We start from the raw sequence: 16,356 nt of genomic DNA on the forward strand, positions 1-16,356 counted from the left end.
AGGAAAGGTAATTGCCTGAAAATGAGCGACAACGCACTGTTGTGCTCAGAATGTTTTTTTCCCCCCAGTTCCCTCTTTAGCGTTTGCATTGTGCGGCATCACCCGGGTGTGTAACCTATTGCGTTCCGATTGCTCCCTTGCAATTAGTGCCCTTTTTGTCCTCACTTCAATAACGCCATGATTATGGAGACTTCAGGAGTATTTGCAGCATCCAACAGCTGTTGTCTCAGGGACTACCGGCTGAATGACAAAAACATGTTTTCTCTCTGCATTTCACTTCCCTGCCTGCCTCTTGTAATTATTATGTTTTATTTGGTGTGATGATGGGGTCTTGTTTTTAGTGTGTCTGTGATTAAGATATTCAAAGGACTCCTTGGAGTGTGTCACAGTCATTTTCTTTTTTATCAATCTCGACTTTTGATTTGTTTCCCGTGCAGTGCAGAGTGGATGGGAAATTAGACGTCAGCCTATCATTGTCTGACTGAGATTCTGAGAGTTTTATCTCTCAGAGAGAAATTTATGCCTGAATTAAAGAAATATACTGTATCTAACACTGAATGAAGGAGTGAAATTTAAGAGCTCCTTTAAAAAGCTATTTAAGACATTCCAGTTCATCTTTATTTTTCAGAATTTAGACATAGTTTTTACATGTGTAATCACATGATACAGTCAATATAATGAAGTAAAGCAAAAGCACTAATATCATATAGCAGAGTCATTCATGTATAATTTATGACTGCATAAATCATTGCAAAATAACAGTGATTTCTGTAATTTTCAAAGTAAGTAACGGTGGATATTCCTTATGCCATTGCTTACTTCATTAGACCTTTTAGCTACGCATCACAAGGCTACAATCATCAACATATTATAAAACATAACTATATTACCATGACAAGATCCAAAAGGAAAAAAAGTATTTTTTTAATTTCTCACGTTTTTACCAACATATTTATTGAGAACATATGCAGGACATTATATTGGCCAAACATCTTTGTTACCCTCCATTTCTAGAGCTCTCTGTGCAGCCTAAAACCTGTCCTTACTTTCTATGGCCCAAGATATTTTCAACAAATTGCATATGTAGTGACTGTGCCTTTTAAACACTCACGGCTTGTTTGGTTGGACCCAGCAAACATAAGCATTTTCATAAGCTTATTGACCTCCAGTCTATAGTGTAGAATGGTAAACGGTAAATGATGGTTATTTGTTGGTCAGATTTCATACAGAAGCTATTCTACATGTTTAAATTGCAATAAGGAATTATTTTTATTTCATGTCATTGCTTAGAGTCACTCACTTATTTGTGTTTAAATGGTGCATTCTTCAGTTTTGTTATTGCATAGATCTTCCTAATGCCAAGTTTAATGTTCTGTGGGGGTTTTCGGTTTTGGTTGACTATAACTGGATTATGGCAAATTGTAAAACATTTGCTCCATTCAAGATGAAGCTTGTTTAGAGACTCTTCCTCGGCTCCTCCTCACTGCAAATAGTTTCCCTGTTTGCCTCACTGTACAGGCCTCTGCATCATGGGGAGGAAATTATTTATATGGTCAGTGTCAGTTGATCATTGATTTGGTAATTACATGTTTCCCCTTGAGGCTGGGACAACTGATATACACGGCCAATGCTAAAGGGGAGGTCTCTTAGTCTGTTATCCATGACTTATGGCTAATTTGACTCTCCTAGATAGCCCTCTTTTCTCTGCCAACGGCTTTTCAACACAACAAACACTCAAACACAAGTATCATCTTTCTCCCGGGAGAATACAGCACAGAGTAGCTCAGAATGTGGTGGCAGACAGTTGAAACGATTTCATTGCTGACAACACAGGGTAATAAAATACCAATTGCTGCATGTTGTAACAAACCATTTCTGTGCTTTGAGGCAACGGTCTTTTGAAACACGATGGCGTGTTTTGTTGCATCAACAAATTTAGTAGATTAAATCTTTTAGCGATTGAAAACATTGATATGTAAAAGGGAAGATGGCCCTTTTGCCCAAGCAGTGCGGGTGTATTTGCTAACTTTAATATACACACTGGACTTCATATCTTCATGGCGATCTGGAGAGCCATTTGAAAATTAGTGTGTCATGAATTTTTAAGATCTGCTTTATTACTGTCCAATCCAATTCCAAAGTGACAAGGTTTGATTTGTTTGAAGCTGTGTTTATTTGTCTATTTGGTGTTCCACTCAGTGATTTGAGTTTTTCTACAGTTTGCAATGATCGTTTGAATGAGCTACTCTGTTTAGAGCAGCTATAAAAACATAAATTAGCAAACGACTTTCCCCTACCTTCGCCCCTCAACCACAGGCATTTATAGCTAACTAGCACTCAACTTAATAAAAGTATTTTGTATTACGGTGTGAACAATAAAAAAAGAAATTAAGATTATTAGTTGTTGCATTAAAACACCAGAGAGTAACAACAGTGGGATCATACTTTATGAAATATGAGAGAAATTTTCTTTCAGACCTGTCAGGGAGTCCGTCGGAGTCAGGACAGATAGTCAGTGGTAACCTGCCTCTTAGCTTCACTTCTGTGGTTTATACTGAACATGATATTCTGGCAGGACTGACTGCCAGGTGCTGAAAGCTTTGTTTATGTCACACATCAACCTGGAAACATTCCTTTGTTGAGATTTATGAGGATCATTAGCTTTGTTTTTAATACAGAAAAGAAAAAAAAAATCTGTAGCCTAATCTAGCCAACTCATCTCGGCTTTAGGTGTTTCAATCCCTGCGCCTGTTTACCCACATCAATAAGATCACAGAATACCTGCACAGGAAAGCTGTATACCAGAGATGACAGCGCTGATAGGAGATAAACATATTGAATTTGGCAGTATTAAATCTGCGATGACTATTCACTTTCTTCCGAGTGCCACTTGGAAACTCAAAAAATCTCGGGAAAGGGTTCAGGGCATTTTTCCAACTATACAGCAGCAGCCCCAGAGAAGAGACAATGAGACCCAGACGGGCTTAGCAGTCCAGAAACCATTCCTCTCTCAATGGGAACACGTCTTGGACACACACTCCAGTAGTTTTGTCTTGTATGTTGCTATCTCTGCTAGCTGCAGAGTGGAGGGGGTCTGTGCCAGGCAAGGGTCCATAGGGACCATTGGAATCGCTGGGGCTGGAGGAAGTTGGTTTGGGTCCAGTGGGGCGATCTGGGCTTGGTGACAAGCCAAGCTGTCTACTGCAGGGACGCTGGGAAAATGTAAATAAGAGCCTGATAAGGGCTATTGTTTTCATTCCATTCTCATCCCAGCTGAATGGCCTGCTCCCCAGCCACAGAGCATTTTATCTCGAGAGGGGGAGGGAAAGAAATGGAAGGGGTGGGGGTGTGAGAGATTTAAGAGCCCCCATAGGAAAATAAAAATAAACTCACTGGACTCTTCTCTTGTTTTAGCTAATTCCCCAGTATGTGATGTCCTACTTTGAAAGGACAAGAGCAGAAAACTCTTCGTTACACTAAAAACTTCAGAAGTTTATGTTTGCCTTTCACTGGCTAATCCACCAGCACTTGATATCCAGTGGAATCAGTAGAGTGTGAATATTTAATCACAAATCATTTGTTATTTTATGGTGAATATGGTGTGTATCAATTTCTGACATTCTCTGTCATAACCCGACAGTAATTATTATGTTGATGCTAACCAGTGTTTCCATTGACATCTATAATTTCTCCAGAAAAAACAGACAGACATTTTAGAAACTGAAATAGCATTCCACCTATTAATCTAAATTCTTCAAAAAAAGAGGCTGTGGAAGGGTGCTTTGAAAAAAGCCAGACATCTGACTCATTTACTGTTTTCCTTGAGCACGCCTGTGCAAAAGTTGCTCTGCTTTTACCAAATCCATTTTTGGTTGCCTGTTTTGTCCACGCTGTTCGAAGACTGAAAGATGTTTGAGAGTTATTTTATAGACTAATCCAGGTCATTATTCACCTCTCCCAGGTGGAAGGCAGGGAGGACAGCGGTGCATTCCAGCTGTAGTCTCTCCTGTTGGAGGACTTGGCAGGTCGTGTCTGGCCCGGCGGAGGGGATGGAGAAGTGAGGGAGCGGCAGCTCTCCTGGGAGGGAGGTGGAAAGGAGGGGGAGGACTGGAGTAGAATGGAAGCTGGCACCACATTATCTCCAACAGTTGGTGCATTCCTTAATGATCAAGTGCTAGAGCAGCATCTGTGATGAAAGTGTGTGTGTCTGTGTGTGTGAGAGAGAGGGCGCATATGTGTGCATATTAACATATGCTCACTGTGTTTGTTTAATTCCCCTTTACACCACTTTATAAATAAGCCTTTTCTGTGCTTTAGGGGAGAAAATGTCATGCACTGATGTTGTTCTGTCTGTCTGAAGATTATGATTTGAGGGGAGTTTGTTGTTCCCGGAGAGGAAGCAGTCTCACCCAGGGGTGAAGCGCAGGGAAGAAGAGCTGAGCTCTACTACTCCCCCCTGCCCTTAACCCCTGTTTTAAGATCTGTGATCTTTGTGCCACGGAGGGAGTTAACACACACAAACACACACAAACACACACAGCCATTTCTCTCTCCCTCTCTTTAGGTCAAGGGGACAAACTGTGAGTTGGGAATTGGAAAGTCAATAAAGCAGAAGTAATGTTATAATGACCCTGAGCTGAAGATGTCCTGTCGACCCCCATCACATTGAAGGAAGTGGACAATCAAACAAAATGGTCACTCTGCTTGATCTCTCTGAAAGCCATCCTTAAACAAGGCCACAAGGACTACTGCCTCCCCGTTACTCCCAGTTCCTCTGAAGTCAGTGTGTTTGTCAGAGGGAGCAACGGTGTTTGGTTTGAGGAAGCGGAGGGCAAGAGATGTTACAGACGGATAAAAGGAAACAACACTTGCATACATTCTAAACTGTATAACTCTCCTCTGTGTTTGATGTCAAGGATGATAATGGTGAAAGTGGAAGTATTGCATGTGATAGGCCCTTCTCAGTCTTTCTCCCTGTTAATCCATGTTTCACATTATGTGCGACTTGTAATCAAAAACACGACAGCTACATCAAACTGAGAAAAACCTCCTCCGTGGCATCATTTGAAACATTAACATGTTTATAATTTGTGTCCTGATGTTGCCAGAACTGTTCATAAATGATCCACTGTTAGATCTGTGGTCAGACTATTCATTATGGTGCCCTGGGGCTTTGTAGTAATAATTAGTGTGTCTGCTTTGGTTTTGCATTTTGTTCCAAATCCAAAGAAACATGGTTTTATAGGTTATTTCATCCTCAGGCACTATATGAAACCTGAGGATAGTTTCTATAGAAATCAGCACAGCTGTTTTAAATCCATCAAATAGACAGTGCGTTAATTGTCCTCCCGAATTGGATTGTACAGGATTGCCTGTTTAATCAGACTCAACAGGACTGGACGCTGCATGTCTTGATCTGGTCCAGATTGGAGGCAGTTTCAGGAGACAGTGGCTCAAGGTGGAGGCTTGCCTGTGCTGCTGGTGTTTGATGGGAACAGGCTGACCCCTAAGCAGTGCAGGGATGGTCGAGGCCTGGGTCAGCCGGCCCAGTGTGTTCTTTATCAGCTACCCCAGCGACAGCATGGCAGATTGCAGCCATTCCTCCTCTGATTCATTGTCTGCTGGACAAATGTTAATTGTTTTCATCATTGGCAGCTATGTGAACGCTCAAACGTATCCAGTCTCACTCCTTGCCTCCCACTTAATGTGTGTCCCTGCCCTTATGCTATCCCCACAATGCCTACTTCCCTCCTCACTCCACCCTTCGTTCAACTCTCAACTGTCAGAGTCTCTTTTAATGTTTGCCGTGCAATACCATCAAATAAGTTATTTATCCACAAAACTATAAAAATAGAAACTATATTCTATGCATATTACAATCTAAACAGGGACATATTTTTTTTTAATTTAAATTTTCTTTTTTCTTTTTCAGAATCCTCATGCATGGAGAAACTTCTTTCTAAAGACTGGAAAGAGAAGATGGAGAGGCTCAACACCAGTGAACTGCTGGCAGAAGTAAAAGGTAGGACTACAAGGACTGCACCGAACCAACCAAATTTATCACACAAACACCACGTTAAACTGTGTTAACATGTCCCTCATTCCTGTTAGACATACATTATCTGGGTACTGTGTAATCTCAGAAACAGCCTTGTACTCTGAAATAAAACAAAGGCCTTTGGCTGCCCTCCTCATTCATTTCTCTCCTCCCTTATCTTTTGTTGGAATGCCCGACTCTGTCCAAACTGCTGTCTTCAAAATTCCAGCCCGTTCAGACCTATTCTGCGGCTCTCCGTGCTTGTCAGCGGTTTATTGTTGTTGTCCCTTTAGACCGCCCTGAGCCTAGCAACTCTGCTCTGGCACATGCAGTACGTTCATGCCGCTTGGGTAATTGTTGAACCCAAAGTGTGCTTGATGTAAACAGAGCATGGCTGAGCTGCGAGGAGAGAAGCCGTTAAGAGAGGAGTGGAGACGGTGCTGAGACGCGCAGAGTCGTCTCCTCAGCGAGCCAGCGTTTGAGTGGAATGTCTTGACTCTGACAGTGAACGCCCTGTGCAGCGTATCAAGTGCAGCACGGCAAAGCGCAACTCAGCACTCCCCCAAAATCTCTGTTTATGACAGGGCGAAGGTGGGCCGAGGATGGGCAGGGCTGCTGCTTAGTCCTTAGCACTGAGTGTTACTGAGAGCTGGTGTGTTTACACAGCACAGGGAAGCACAATACCAGCTGGCTGATAACACTGGGCTGTCACTGGCTCCTGCACTCTCTCAGTGATTACCTTCATTCGACAACTTCTTGTGTCTTGTTTTTATTTCTTGGAAACCATATTGGCAATATGAACTCTCAAAATGTATACTCAATATAAAGCTTAAAAGGTTTTATTTATTAACATTTCAAGAAGACTTTTCACAAACATATAAAGAGAGCTGCTGTGCAGGTGATTTTGATAATTTGCTTAATTGTTTCTTTTTTTATTAAATATGGGTGACATACATAAATAAAACTAGTGTTTAGTTTTAATTATTGAATTATACTCGCAGAGGAGTGGAGAAAAAAAGGCTGTTGCATGTTCTAATAAGTATATTCATTGGCAATAACCTTAATGAACTGAAGGATAAATCATTGCTTGGTAAACTAGATTCATTGTACCTGCCCTAGTATACTGTATGCCACCGTAGATCAAAGTGCACTGGGTAAAATGTTTAAAATGATTTAGCCTTTTGAAAGCTGGTCTGTTAAATTACAGGCAGGGCATTTTCTTCTGTTTGATGAATGGGAACGGGAAGGTTACTTGGTGGTCTGTAAACAGGTAGGGAGTCTGATAATAAACACTATGGCCTGTTGATGAGTTATGGAGACAGTCTATACGCCACAGTTACCAATATAAATGCTTCTCCTATCACAGTGGCAGCCTTAGATTTTTAATTAGCATGCCATTTCATATGACTGTAGACATTTCAAAGGGCTGCTTTGTGCTCCCCCTTACAAATGTCTCTCTCTCTCTGCGTTTGATGTCTGTCTGATGTAAATACAGGCAATTAAAAAGAAGCCCAGGGTTGGAGACGCACAAGGTCCGCCTAATTAAAACACAAACAAAGGTACCAAGCAGAAAACACCTTATGATTAAGATCTAAAGTGTTATGATGAATCAGAGGTTCTATTAATTGTTAGGTTAAAATCAGTACAAAAGGCAAGCATGCCTGTAGGTTTTAAATGAATGAAAGAACGTAGAGACTAAAGGCTAACATTCAGATAAAGACTACAGCACCTACTGGCAGAGTGGCCTTGTACATTCTATGGTGATCGCTCACCAATTCCTCAACCAATTATACTGAGCACCTTGTAGGCTGCCTTTTGACATTGTTCCATCAAAACCTTGAAAGACAAGTAATTGTGTTACTGCAGAGGCAAGTGGTGGAATCTGACAGGTGAGGAAATAATTTTGTCTTGCTCTTAGAAATCAAATAGAAATGAAAAACAATAGGTGTGACAGAATTTGACCCGAGGCTTTTACCCGTGAAAAGAAAGACATTCTTCTACGGCAGTTGTGTTCAAACATGCCCAGAATACTTTATCCTGTTGAGGTGAACAAGCACGTACAGTAAACAAACAAAACAAAACAATCGTATCAACATCAGAGATTTGCTTTTCAAGGTCTGCCGATCCAACCAACCATTTACCTCTTACAGATGACACATCTATAATTATAGCTTATTGTCATTTGGGTGTTTGGCTACACACAATGTGCTTTTACCGAGGTAGCTTTTTTTTTTAGGTTTTAGAGTCAGTAGAAACAAGCACAATAATCCAGTAGAGGTGGTGTGCTTAAGCCAGAAATGTAGAATGGTGTTATTAAGGGTTAATGATTTCAAATCTGCCTTTTCTTGTGTGCTGTTGGGGCTTAGCATCAGCAGGGGCAGGCAAAAAGCAGAGTTTGTGAAAGAGCATTAGTGGCGGATTTCTTTTCACCAGTCAATTCCAGAGCTAACTGTTTGTTTTCATACCTGAGCTTAGCTGTCAATCTGCAGGAACGACGCGGAGGGAGATGAAATCTCCTGAACAAAACCACAGAGCAAGACAGGGAGGCCGGCTGGAAGGGCTCCAAACCACAGAAAGTAGCTAGATAATAGGAGGAAAGGTGGAAGGAGGAGTGCAAGAGGGAGACAGAGAGAGACAGAGAAATAGATTTTAGACGTGGATACTTAGACTCAACATTTTATAATTATATACCATAAAGAGATTTTTTTCTTTAAAAAATGCAAAGCCCCTATTCACCACATGATTTAGGACGCTTATAATCCCATAAATGATTGCACTGTGTATGTATATATATATATATATATACACTCATATATTGTGTCAAATGTATTCAAATATAGTACACAGTGTCCTATGGCAGATAAGGTTGCTCTCTGTTGCATGCTTGCTATGTGCAGGGTCTTTGAGCCTCATACTCAACAGAGCTGTTTAAGTTTCCCTGCTGAGTGCCAGTTTCCCGGCCCCCCGATGGGAGCAAAAAAAAAAAGAAAAGTGCTCAAGCATTTACTCAAAATGAAGGAAAATATGTAGTTACTAAATTGGAACACAAGCTGTATTCATTCTCTTGGAATTTGCTTAAGAAAATAAAAATAAGAAAAAAGCTTAGCATTGTACACTAGCGTTTTAAAAGCACTAGCATTCTAAAGCAGAAAAATCGGGGCTCTTGCGCTGTCACAATCAATTTGAGAATGGTGTCTACATGACAGTGGTCGGGTGCACACAGACAGTCCTGCGGCAGGCAGATAAGTGGAAGCTCTTTAGGAGGAGAACACAGGGCAGGGCAGGGCGGCAGCTGAGACTGATTTGATGCTGGCCCTACCTGTGCTGGCTTTGCTCCTGCACAGACAGAAAGGAGTCCACTGTGTGAACACAGAGCCCATATTGTTCAGCCGTACGGGTTAGCTTCAAAACATGATTATTCACTTTAAAAAGTAACTTTATGCTTAATGGCTTCCATAAAGTGAGGTTTTGATGCCACTGGAGATACAAAGCACAATATCTGTCCACTTTTCCCAGAGACATTAGGAAAAGAATAGTGTGTAGTAGACCTCAAATGGGTTGTGTATTTTTACAACATTCTGTATATAAATATTATGTATATCATATTTACCCAAACATACAAAAACATTCACACAAACAGCACAAAACAGTATCTGTCCAGTTGCTCCAGTCAAAAATGCCTCAGTTTGCATTTTCTCCACAACACTTCAGTCAACTGTTTGCCCTGTGCACTCAGGTGAAATATGAGCCACAGTAAATCATTATTCCTCAGGCCACATTTGCCAGATGAATGTATGAGAGTGTTGGACTGTGTGTTTTTCTCCTCTAATGAATTGAGGAATTTAGCTTGTGGCCATGGAGGTAAAAAAGGAAGTGCTGTGCTTGTGTGTGTGTGTGTGTGTGTGTGTGAGAGTGTGTGTGTGTGTGTGTGTGTGTGTGTGACAGGGATAGAATTCTCTGTTTGTGTTTTGAATTATATTCCAGTGGTTTGTCATGGTTTGTTTACCTAATGACTTTTAAAGTTGTATAATACATTTCATGCACACAAGCATATCAATCCAGTTTTCATTTGAAAAGAATGTAAAACACACCTTTGTCATTTATAAAAGGAGACTCTGCAAAGCAAACTGTATTTTCAAATCCATGAAAAGCTGCAGAAGGGCTGACCTACATTAGTACTAAGGATGTAAACGAATACATTATATTCAGATATGAACAGATAATGCACAGATGCGATTTTCTCCTCACATTATATACACAACCTCCAGCTCTTAAATTAAAATGCATTATAGCCCAAAGACTTTTTTTCCACTGTTAAAACTTCTCCTTCTATTTCCACTATTCATTTCCACGCAGGCCACTACCAGCTACAGCTTTTATTTCAGTTTTTCACTTTTTTGAAGATGGGGTTCAAATACCAATCATGTTATATAATTTGATTAATACATGTACATTGTTAACATAGTATGTTATACTTGTTATTTTGTATATTTTGTGGGCAGCTTAACTAATGCATATACATATAGAGAGTATAAATAGTGGCAGAAAACAATTTAACACAGAAAATTAAGCAATCTAAAGGACAAATTCCAGCACAGGTCCAGTCAATACAGATATTTTTGTGACATAAAGATATATGGATACATATAGCAGCTTTGTGTTATACCCCCACTTAGCTCTGTACATGTCAGTACAGTTATTGTTTTTGTTAGATACTCTCCAGCCCATCTGCTCTGCTCTGTCTGGACCATCACGTCTTTGTTTAAAGCTCAAGATGCGCCTACCTAAAGCCACTCTGACGTTATATTAGTGAAGTGTGGTTGGGTCTAATGACTACAAAGCGAGTGTTCTTATATACTTTGTGAATATACATACTGGTCTCAGCTGTCTTTGCTTTCTGTTCAGCTATTTCAGTCCGTCGCTTGCAATCTGGATTAAACCCAGACAAAACACAGGCATTGTTGATACACTTATCCATCAAAGACAACAGACTGAAAGTCTTTTTGAAGGATCTCTTTTGCACAGTCCAAGAAATCAAGAACATTCGTCTGTAATTATCAGCGGTACAGGTAAGACCAATGAATAAATGTTCAGTGAAAATAATGAGATAACATCTAGCTCTTAATTCACTTCCAAGGTTTTGCAGACAGTAAGCTGCTGCCTTGATCACTGTCTTGCGAGCTTTAAGCACTTTGTATGAGAGAGACCTTGAAAACTGTGAATGCTTTTTATTTATTTTAGGGGCACAGGGGTCAGACTCATCATCATAAAGGCCATGAGAGATGAATAGAAGGATTTGAGACAGTCTTTGTTTTCGTGTAATGATCTTTGCTACATACGATCTTGCATACATACAACCACCTCCATGGTGCCAGGAATCTTTGGTTTGTCGCACTGTATCACAGAGTGAAAGAATGAAGCATTCAATTACTGAAAGAATGGAAGTAAAGTTTCTGTGTTATGTTTTTTGTCTTCACTGTGAATGTTAGGGTCACTAGCGTTCCCTGTGGAGTAATATGTTTAGGTCGAGCGTCTATCTTGGCTTTGATGAAGTACCTTGTCCAGTGTCATGGATAGACAGTGAAGTGCTGGTGCTTTTAGATTAGCATAATTATACTGAAGAGCGAAGCTTCCTCTATCATCAAAATATTAGTATCCATCAGTGTTCAGCATGAACAGCAAAACCACCACAGATGAAGTGTGCTTTTATTAATTAACCTCTCCATATGCCAGTCAGAGAAAAAAAGTTGTCTGCTGAGCCATTTAAATGATTTTGATTCTGTAAAAGTGTCTTAAAATCGCATCTCAAATATACTCAAATATATGTACTCATACAGATGTACATATAGATATACTGTAAGATGCTTATAATACCAGACTACCATTAGCATTTCCATAAAGTAAAAAGCTGTTAAAAGTCTCAAGCACATACGTTTAAGTAGTTTCAAACATTCGAGAAGATCAGACTTTTTTAACAAGATGATGGGCAGTTTCTCAGTGTGAACTAGCCTATATGTTCACACCATATAGGAAAGCTTAGGGACTGAGAGTCATTGCTGCCAGTGGATGACATGTGCTTGTGAGTCATTGCCCATGCTTGTTAATGGGGTTTTATTGGCAAGATTAACAGCTTTTATATCATGGCAGAGGCAGCAAGCCAGGTAAAACAGCTGTTGCTCATATTGTCTTGGTTGTAGGGAATGGAGACGCGTTAACACCATATTACTGGAAACACACATGGCCTTGTAGCGTTGCTGAACAAGTGTATATAGTAGTTAAAAGCAAAAGGATACCATAAAACTAGCTCTTGTTATTCTAGCTTGGTTTTCTGCCAATGTAGTATGTAGTAGAGATAAAATGTTTCAGTCATATTCAATATCACAAAAGTGAATTTGGTACAAAGATTGGCTTGCGTTTCATGCTTTTGTTGAAGCAATTTTATGGTTTTGAAGAAAGGTCTGTGAGCAGAAAAACCTATTTTGAACACTAAAGAAGGTACCAATAGATGCCATTAGCTGCTACTCAATTGGCTCTTTGTGTTTTCCACAGAAAGATTGAACAAAGGGTCAGATGACCACAGAGTTCACACACGTGTGCATTTACTCAGAGGCATGTACCTTTCATCGATTGGAGCAGCACGGAACACACATCTGTACACACTCATGTCTACATTCACACACACTTTAAGAGAGAGCAGAGAGAGAGAGGCTCAGCACGCAAGGCATTCAAGCTATGTGCAGTCTGTGTGCGGATACAGCTTGGTACAATCGTAGCATTTAGTCTAAGTCTTAATTTACTTAGGATGGACTTGCAGCATATGGAAGCATCCACAATAGCTGACTGATAGAGAGACAAAGAAATTCCAGTCTTCTGGCGTGAAAAAAAACTCAATTCAGATCTGGTCATAATGGCTCAGCTGTCGTAACCAAAGGAAGGGAAGAGAATAGGGTGCCTTGTGATTTTCCCCCTTTTCACCCTCACCCTTTTCTTCTTTTTTTGTGCCTGAATCTTTTATCTGTGTTATTCACTCGGGACTCTTCAAAGTAACAAGCCTCCTTCTTTTTCGCCGGTACTGGACTTGGAACCCAAATTAGAGACTGCTTGATTAGAGCAGAGAGGAGGGAGCCAAGAGAGAGGGAGATGTGGGTATTGGACAGAACAAATCGCACCCCTACAAAGTGCCTTTTATCCAAAGACCCCAAGGCTCAAATACCCCCAGCCCTCCCCAAGCAACCATGGCTCTGCTTGTTTTCCTCTTATCATTTATTCAGTCATCCGTTGATGTTTTCTGCCCTACTTTGTGACGTTTAAAAGAGGCAGGAATCTCAAAAGGTGAATGCTGAATGGGCTGAAACTGAACAACACAACTTTACTGTCTCCTCCTCCTATGTGTCAATCTAGCATCTCTGAAGTTAACACGGTGGCCTGTGAAAAAAAACAAGAAAAGTGCCAGCACAGCTTGATCGCTCACTCCTGGGATCCTCTTCCTGTGTCAGGCTGGTATTGTCCTACTGAGCTTCAGTCGTCTAACAGGGGGATGTCACAACATGTTAGGTCTGGGCCGACTGCTGGGGTTTATGTAGCGCCAAGGCATCTCTGGGCTGTCTGTCTGCCATCGGAAGCGCAATGAGAGGAGACATGTTAACGGGCAGACCCCAGCCCCACCGCTGTTAAAAGCCATGCAATATGCAGGAAACGGCCTCTTTTGTCAGCAGGCTGGTCAGACACAGACCACGACTCTCCTCTTCTGCACCGCCCAATAAAAGTTTTATCTGCATTTTAAAGCTGATCCATAATTTAAAGCAGGAAGAAAGAGATTTTTACACTAACCACTCAACAAAAATCACATGCACCTGATTTTCTACTAAGCTGTGTACAGTCTCTAAGGTGAAATTCCTCCACCACATTTTCATATTTAGATGCCAAAAGTTGTGTTTAAATGTTCGTCTACAGTGTTCACCATTACTCTGAATAATTACAGAATTCTTGTTGATATTTCAGCATTGATTTTGACAAAAATAGACATTACAAAGTGTTCAATAATTAAGATTAAAATTAGCAAAGATGGCAGGCCCAAATTCTAGTACAGAGGGCAGTTTGGGCTTCCCACAATTGAGCTCAACATCAAAACAATGGGCCCTCTGTTAATATTCTTTTGGTGTCCGGGCAGGACTGAGCTCTCCACACTCAGACTAGCCCATCAGATCCTTCTGTAAACGCTTAGCACCAGTCCCCCTGCACATTCACACAAACGCAAAATAGATGTTTAGTGTTTTTTTTTTTCTTTTTACAGTGTTGACACTCCTGAACTAGTGAGTGATCATCAGAAACGTGTAATTAGGCAGGCTGAGAGGGCGTCATTGAGGCCAGATGTTTGGTTCCCAACTCAAGGTCATCTATGCCGGCCTCGAGGCCTGATGGCCCTCACCTTCATCTGGATGATGATTTTCTTTCTTTTCTTTCTTTCTCCCTTTCTCTCGTTCTTTATTACTTTCTGTAGTCCCTCCCTCCTCCCCACTACAGTATTGATAGCAGTGATTTATTGTGACAACGACTGATGTATCTTGCTGGTGACCTGTAAAAGGCAGCTCCCTCATGGACACAGCCAAAGGTTAATAAAATTGGTGCTGATTGTATCAATTTTACAGATAAGCCATTCACAACAAGTGTAGTCGGGTGAATAAGAAGTCAATTCAGGCCTTGGAAACTGCACGCAGGCCCAATGAATAGCTGCTTTTAGGTGCTTTTTTTTCGTTAGGAGGATAAATGGAGAATTGCAGCTCTCTTCCATTGCAGCAGGCAGCGAAGGCAGAGCGAGGCAAACTGAGGTTCAGACAAGCCTGCCAGTAAATTGCCCTGAATGGGTTCTGGAGGTTGACAAGCCCTATTAAGACAAACGGCTTTCCTCATCGGAGAGATAAAATAAATCAGGTGTTTAGTCAAATTAAAATAGTTTGAGTGGAGAGGGCCCCTGGGAGCTCTCGGAGAAACTCAAGACAGATGTGGCCAGAGACGAGAGGAAGACACCCAGGAAAGAATTCAGCTCCTGCTGGCCCCAGGCCAGACTTCACTGTACTGTTATCTGGATCTCTATGCTTTTATCCTTTCTCTGTCTCTTACTGTCTCTCTCTCTGTCTCTTCTGTCAGTTTTGCCTCTCTTTTTTTGTATGTTCTCCCAGATCAGCTTGTCACACAGGAGTGCAGTGGGAGGAGAGTGAGTTACTGTCTAGCCTCTCACTGGCAATTATGTTGGCGGTGTAAGTCAATGGTAGGATCACTTAGCATTGATTAGGCGGAGGGAGAGAGCAGTGCAGCGGAGCCGCTCTCTCTATCACACACAGTGCGGACATGTGACTGTAGAGAGAGAAGTAAGCCTATTGGTCTGTCATTGTAAGTGTGCTTACAGTAACTACACAGACAATAAAATAAAGAGTGCATTGTTCAGTGTTGATCATTATCACACAAATCTCACTTTAATAATGATTGTCATAGTGCATTCAGAGCATATTTCTGGTGTGTAAACATTGCATCACAAGTTTGAACAATCAGAGTTCCTCCTCCAGTGTGTTGTTGGAACGGCCATATATTAAAAAACTTGTGTAGTTTGGAGGCCAGTGCAAACACTGACTCTCAACTCTCTCTTTATATTCACCCCTGGTAGTCTGACACAAGCTGCCACCTCTGTTTGACAGCTCCCCGCCGCTCTTTGTCTATGTGCCGGGAACAATTCCTCCCCTTTCTTCCTGTGAAAGCTGTGAACACCAGCTATAGTAAAATAGACAACTCCAGGCTGTGTGTGACCTTAACACTTTGTGAATTCACTGCACACCGCCTGTGTGGTTTTCTTTGTACGATGTATTGTGTACAGTACTATAGCACAATATGATGATCGGTGTGTGCAGCATGGTCACTTTTCTATATTTAGAAGTGTACAATGACCAAGGCCTTCTGCAAGCTTTCTTACAAAAGACACCCTGGCTATTTAGTCACGGCCACTATAAACATTTTTTTTCCTTCCCTTTTTTCCCTCTTTCTTTCAGGTATGCATAACCCGTACCTGTATCTGTGTTTATGACTCTCCACATTGTGTTTATCCTTTACACTCCTGACATCACTCTCTTTCTCTCTCCCCGCACTAGGTACTCCAGAGAGCCTGGCAGAAAAGGAACACCAGCTCTCCACAATGATCACCCAGCTGATCAGCCTGCGTGAACAGCTTCTGGCTGCCCACGACGAACAGAAGAAGCTCGCCGCCTCACAGATGGAGAAACAGAGGCAGCAAATGGAGTTAGCTCGTCAGCAGCAGGAGCAGGTAACTG

The 16,356-nt window shown here is 41.3% G+C and overlaps 1 protein-coding gene across 1 annotated transcript in view; it reads left to right on the forward strand.

Moving 5' to 3' along the window:
• The window catches only part of sox6 (SRY-box transcription factor 6), a 101,777-nt gene that overhangs the window by 33,046 nt on the left and 52,375 nt on the right, over positions 1 to 16,356 (forward strand). Inside the window, exons 4-5 of the mRNA XM_070908149.1 lie at positions 5,933 to 6,022; positions 16,177 to 16,349. Coding sequence (XP_070764250.1) covers positions 5,933 to 6,022; positions 16,177 to 16,349 — 263 coding nt within the window. The remainder of the gene's footprint in view (positions 1 to 5,932; positions 6,023 to 16,176; positions 16,350 to 16,356) is intronic.

Source organism: Enoplosus armatus, chromosome 1, assembly GCF_043641665.1.
Source record: "Enoplosus armatus isolate fEnoArm2 chromosome 1, fEnoArm2.hap1, whole genome shotgun sequence".
NCBI lineage: Eukaryota > Metazoa > Chordata > Actinopteri > Centrarchiformes > Enoplosidae > Enoplosus > Enoplosus armatus.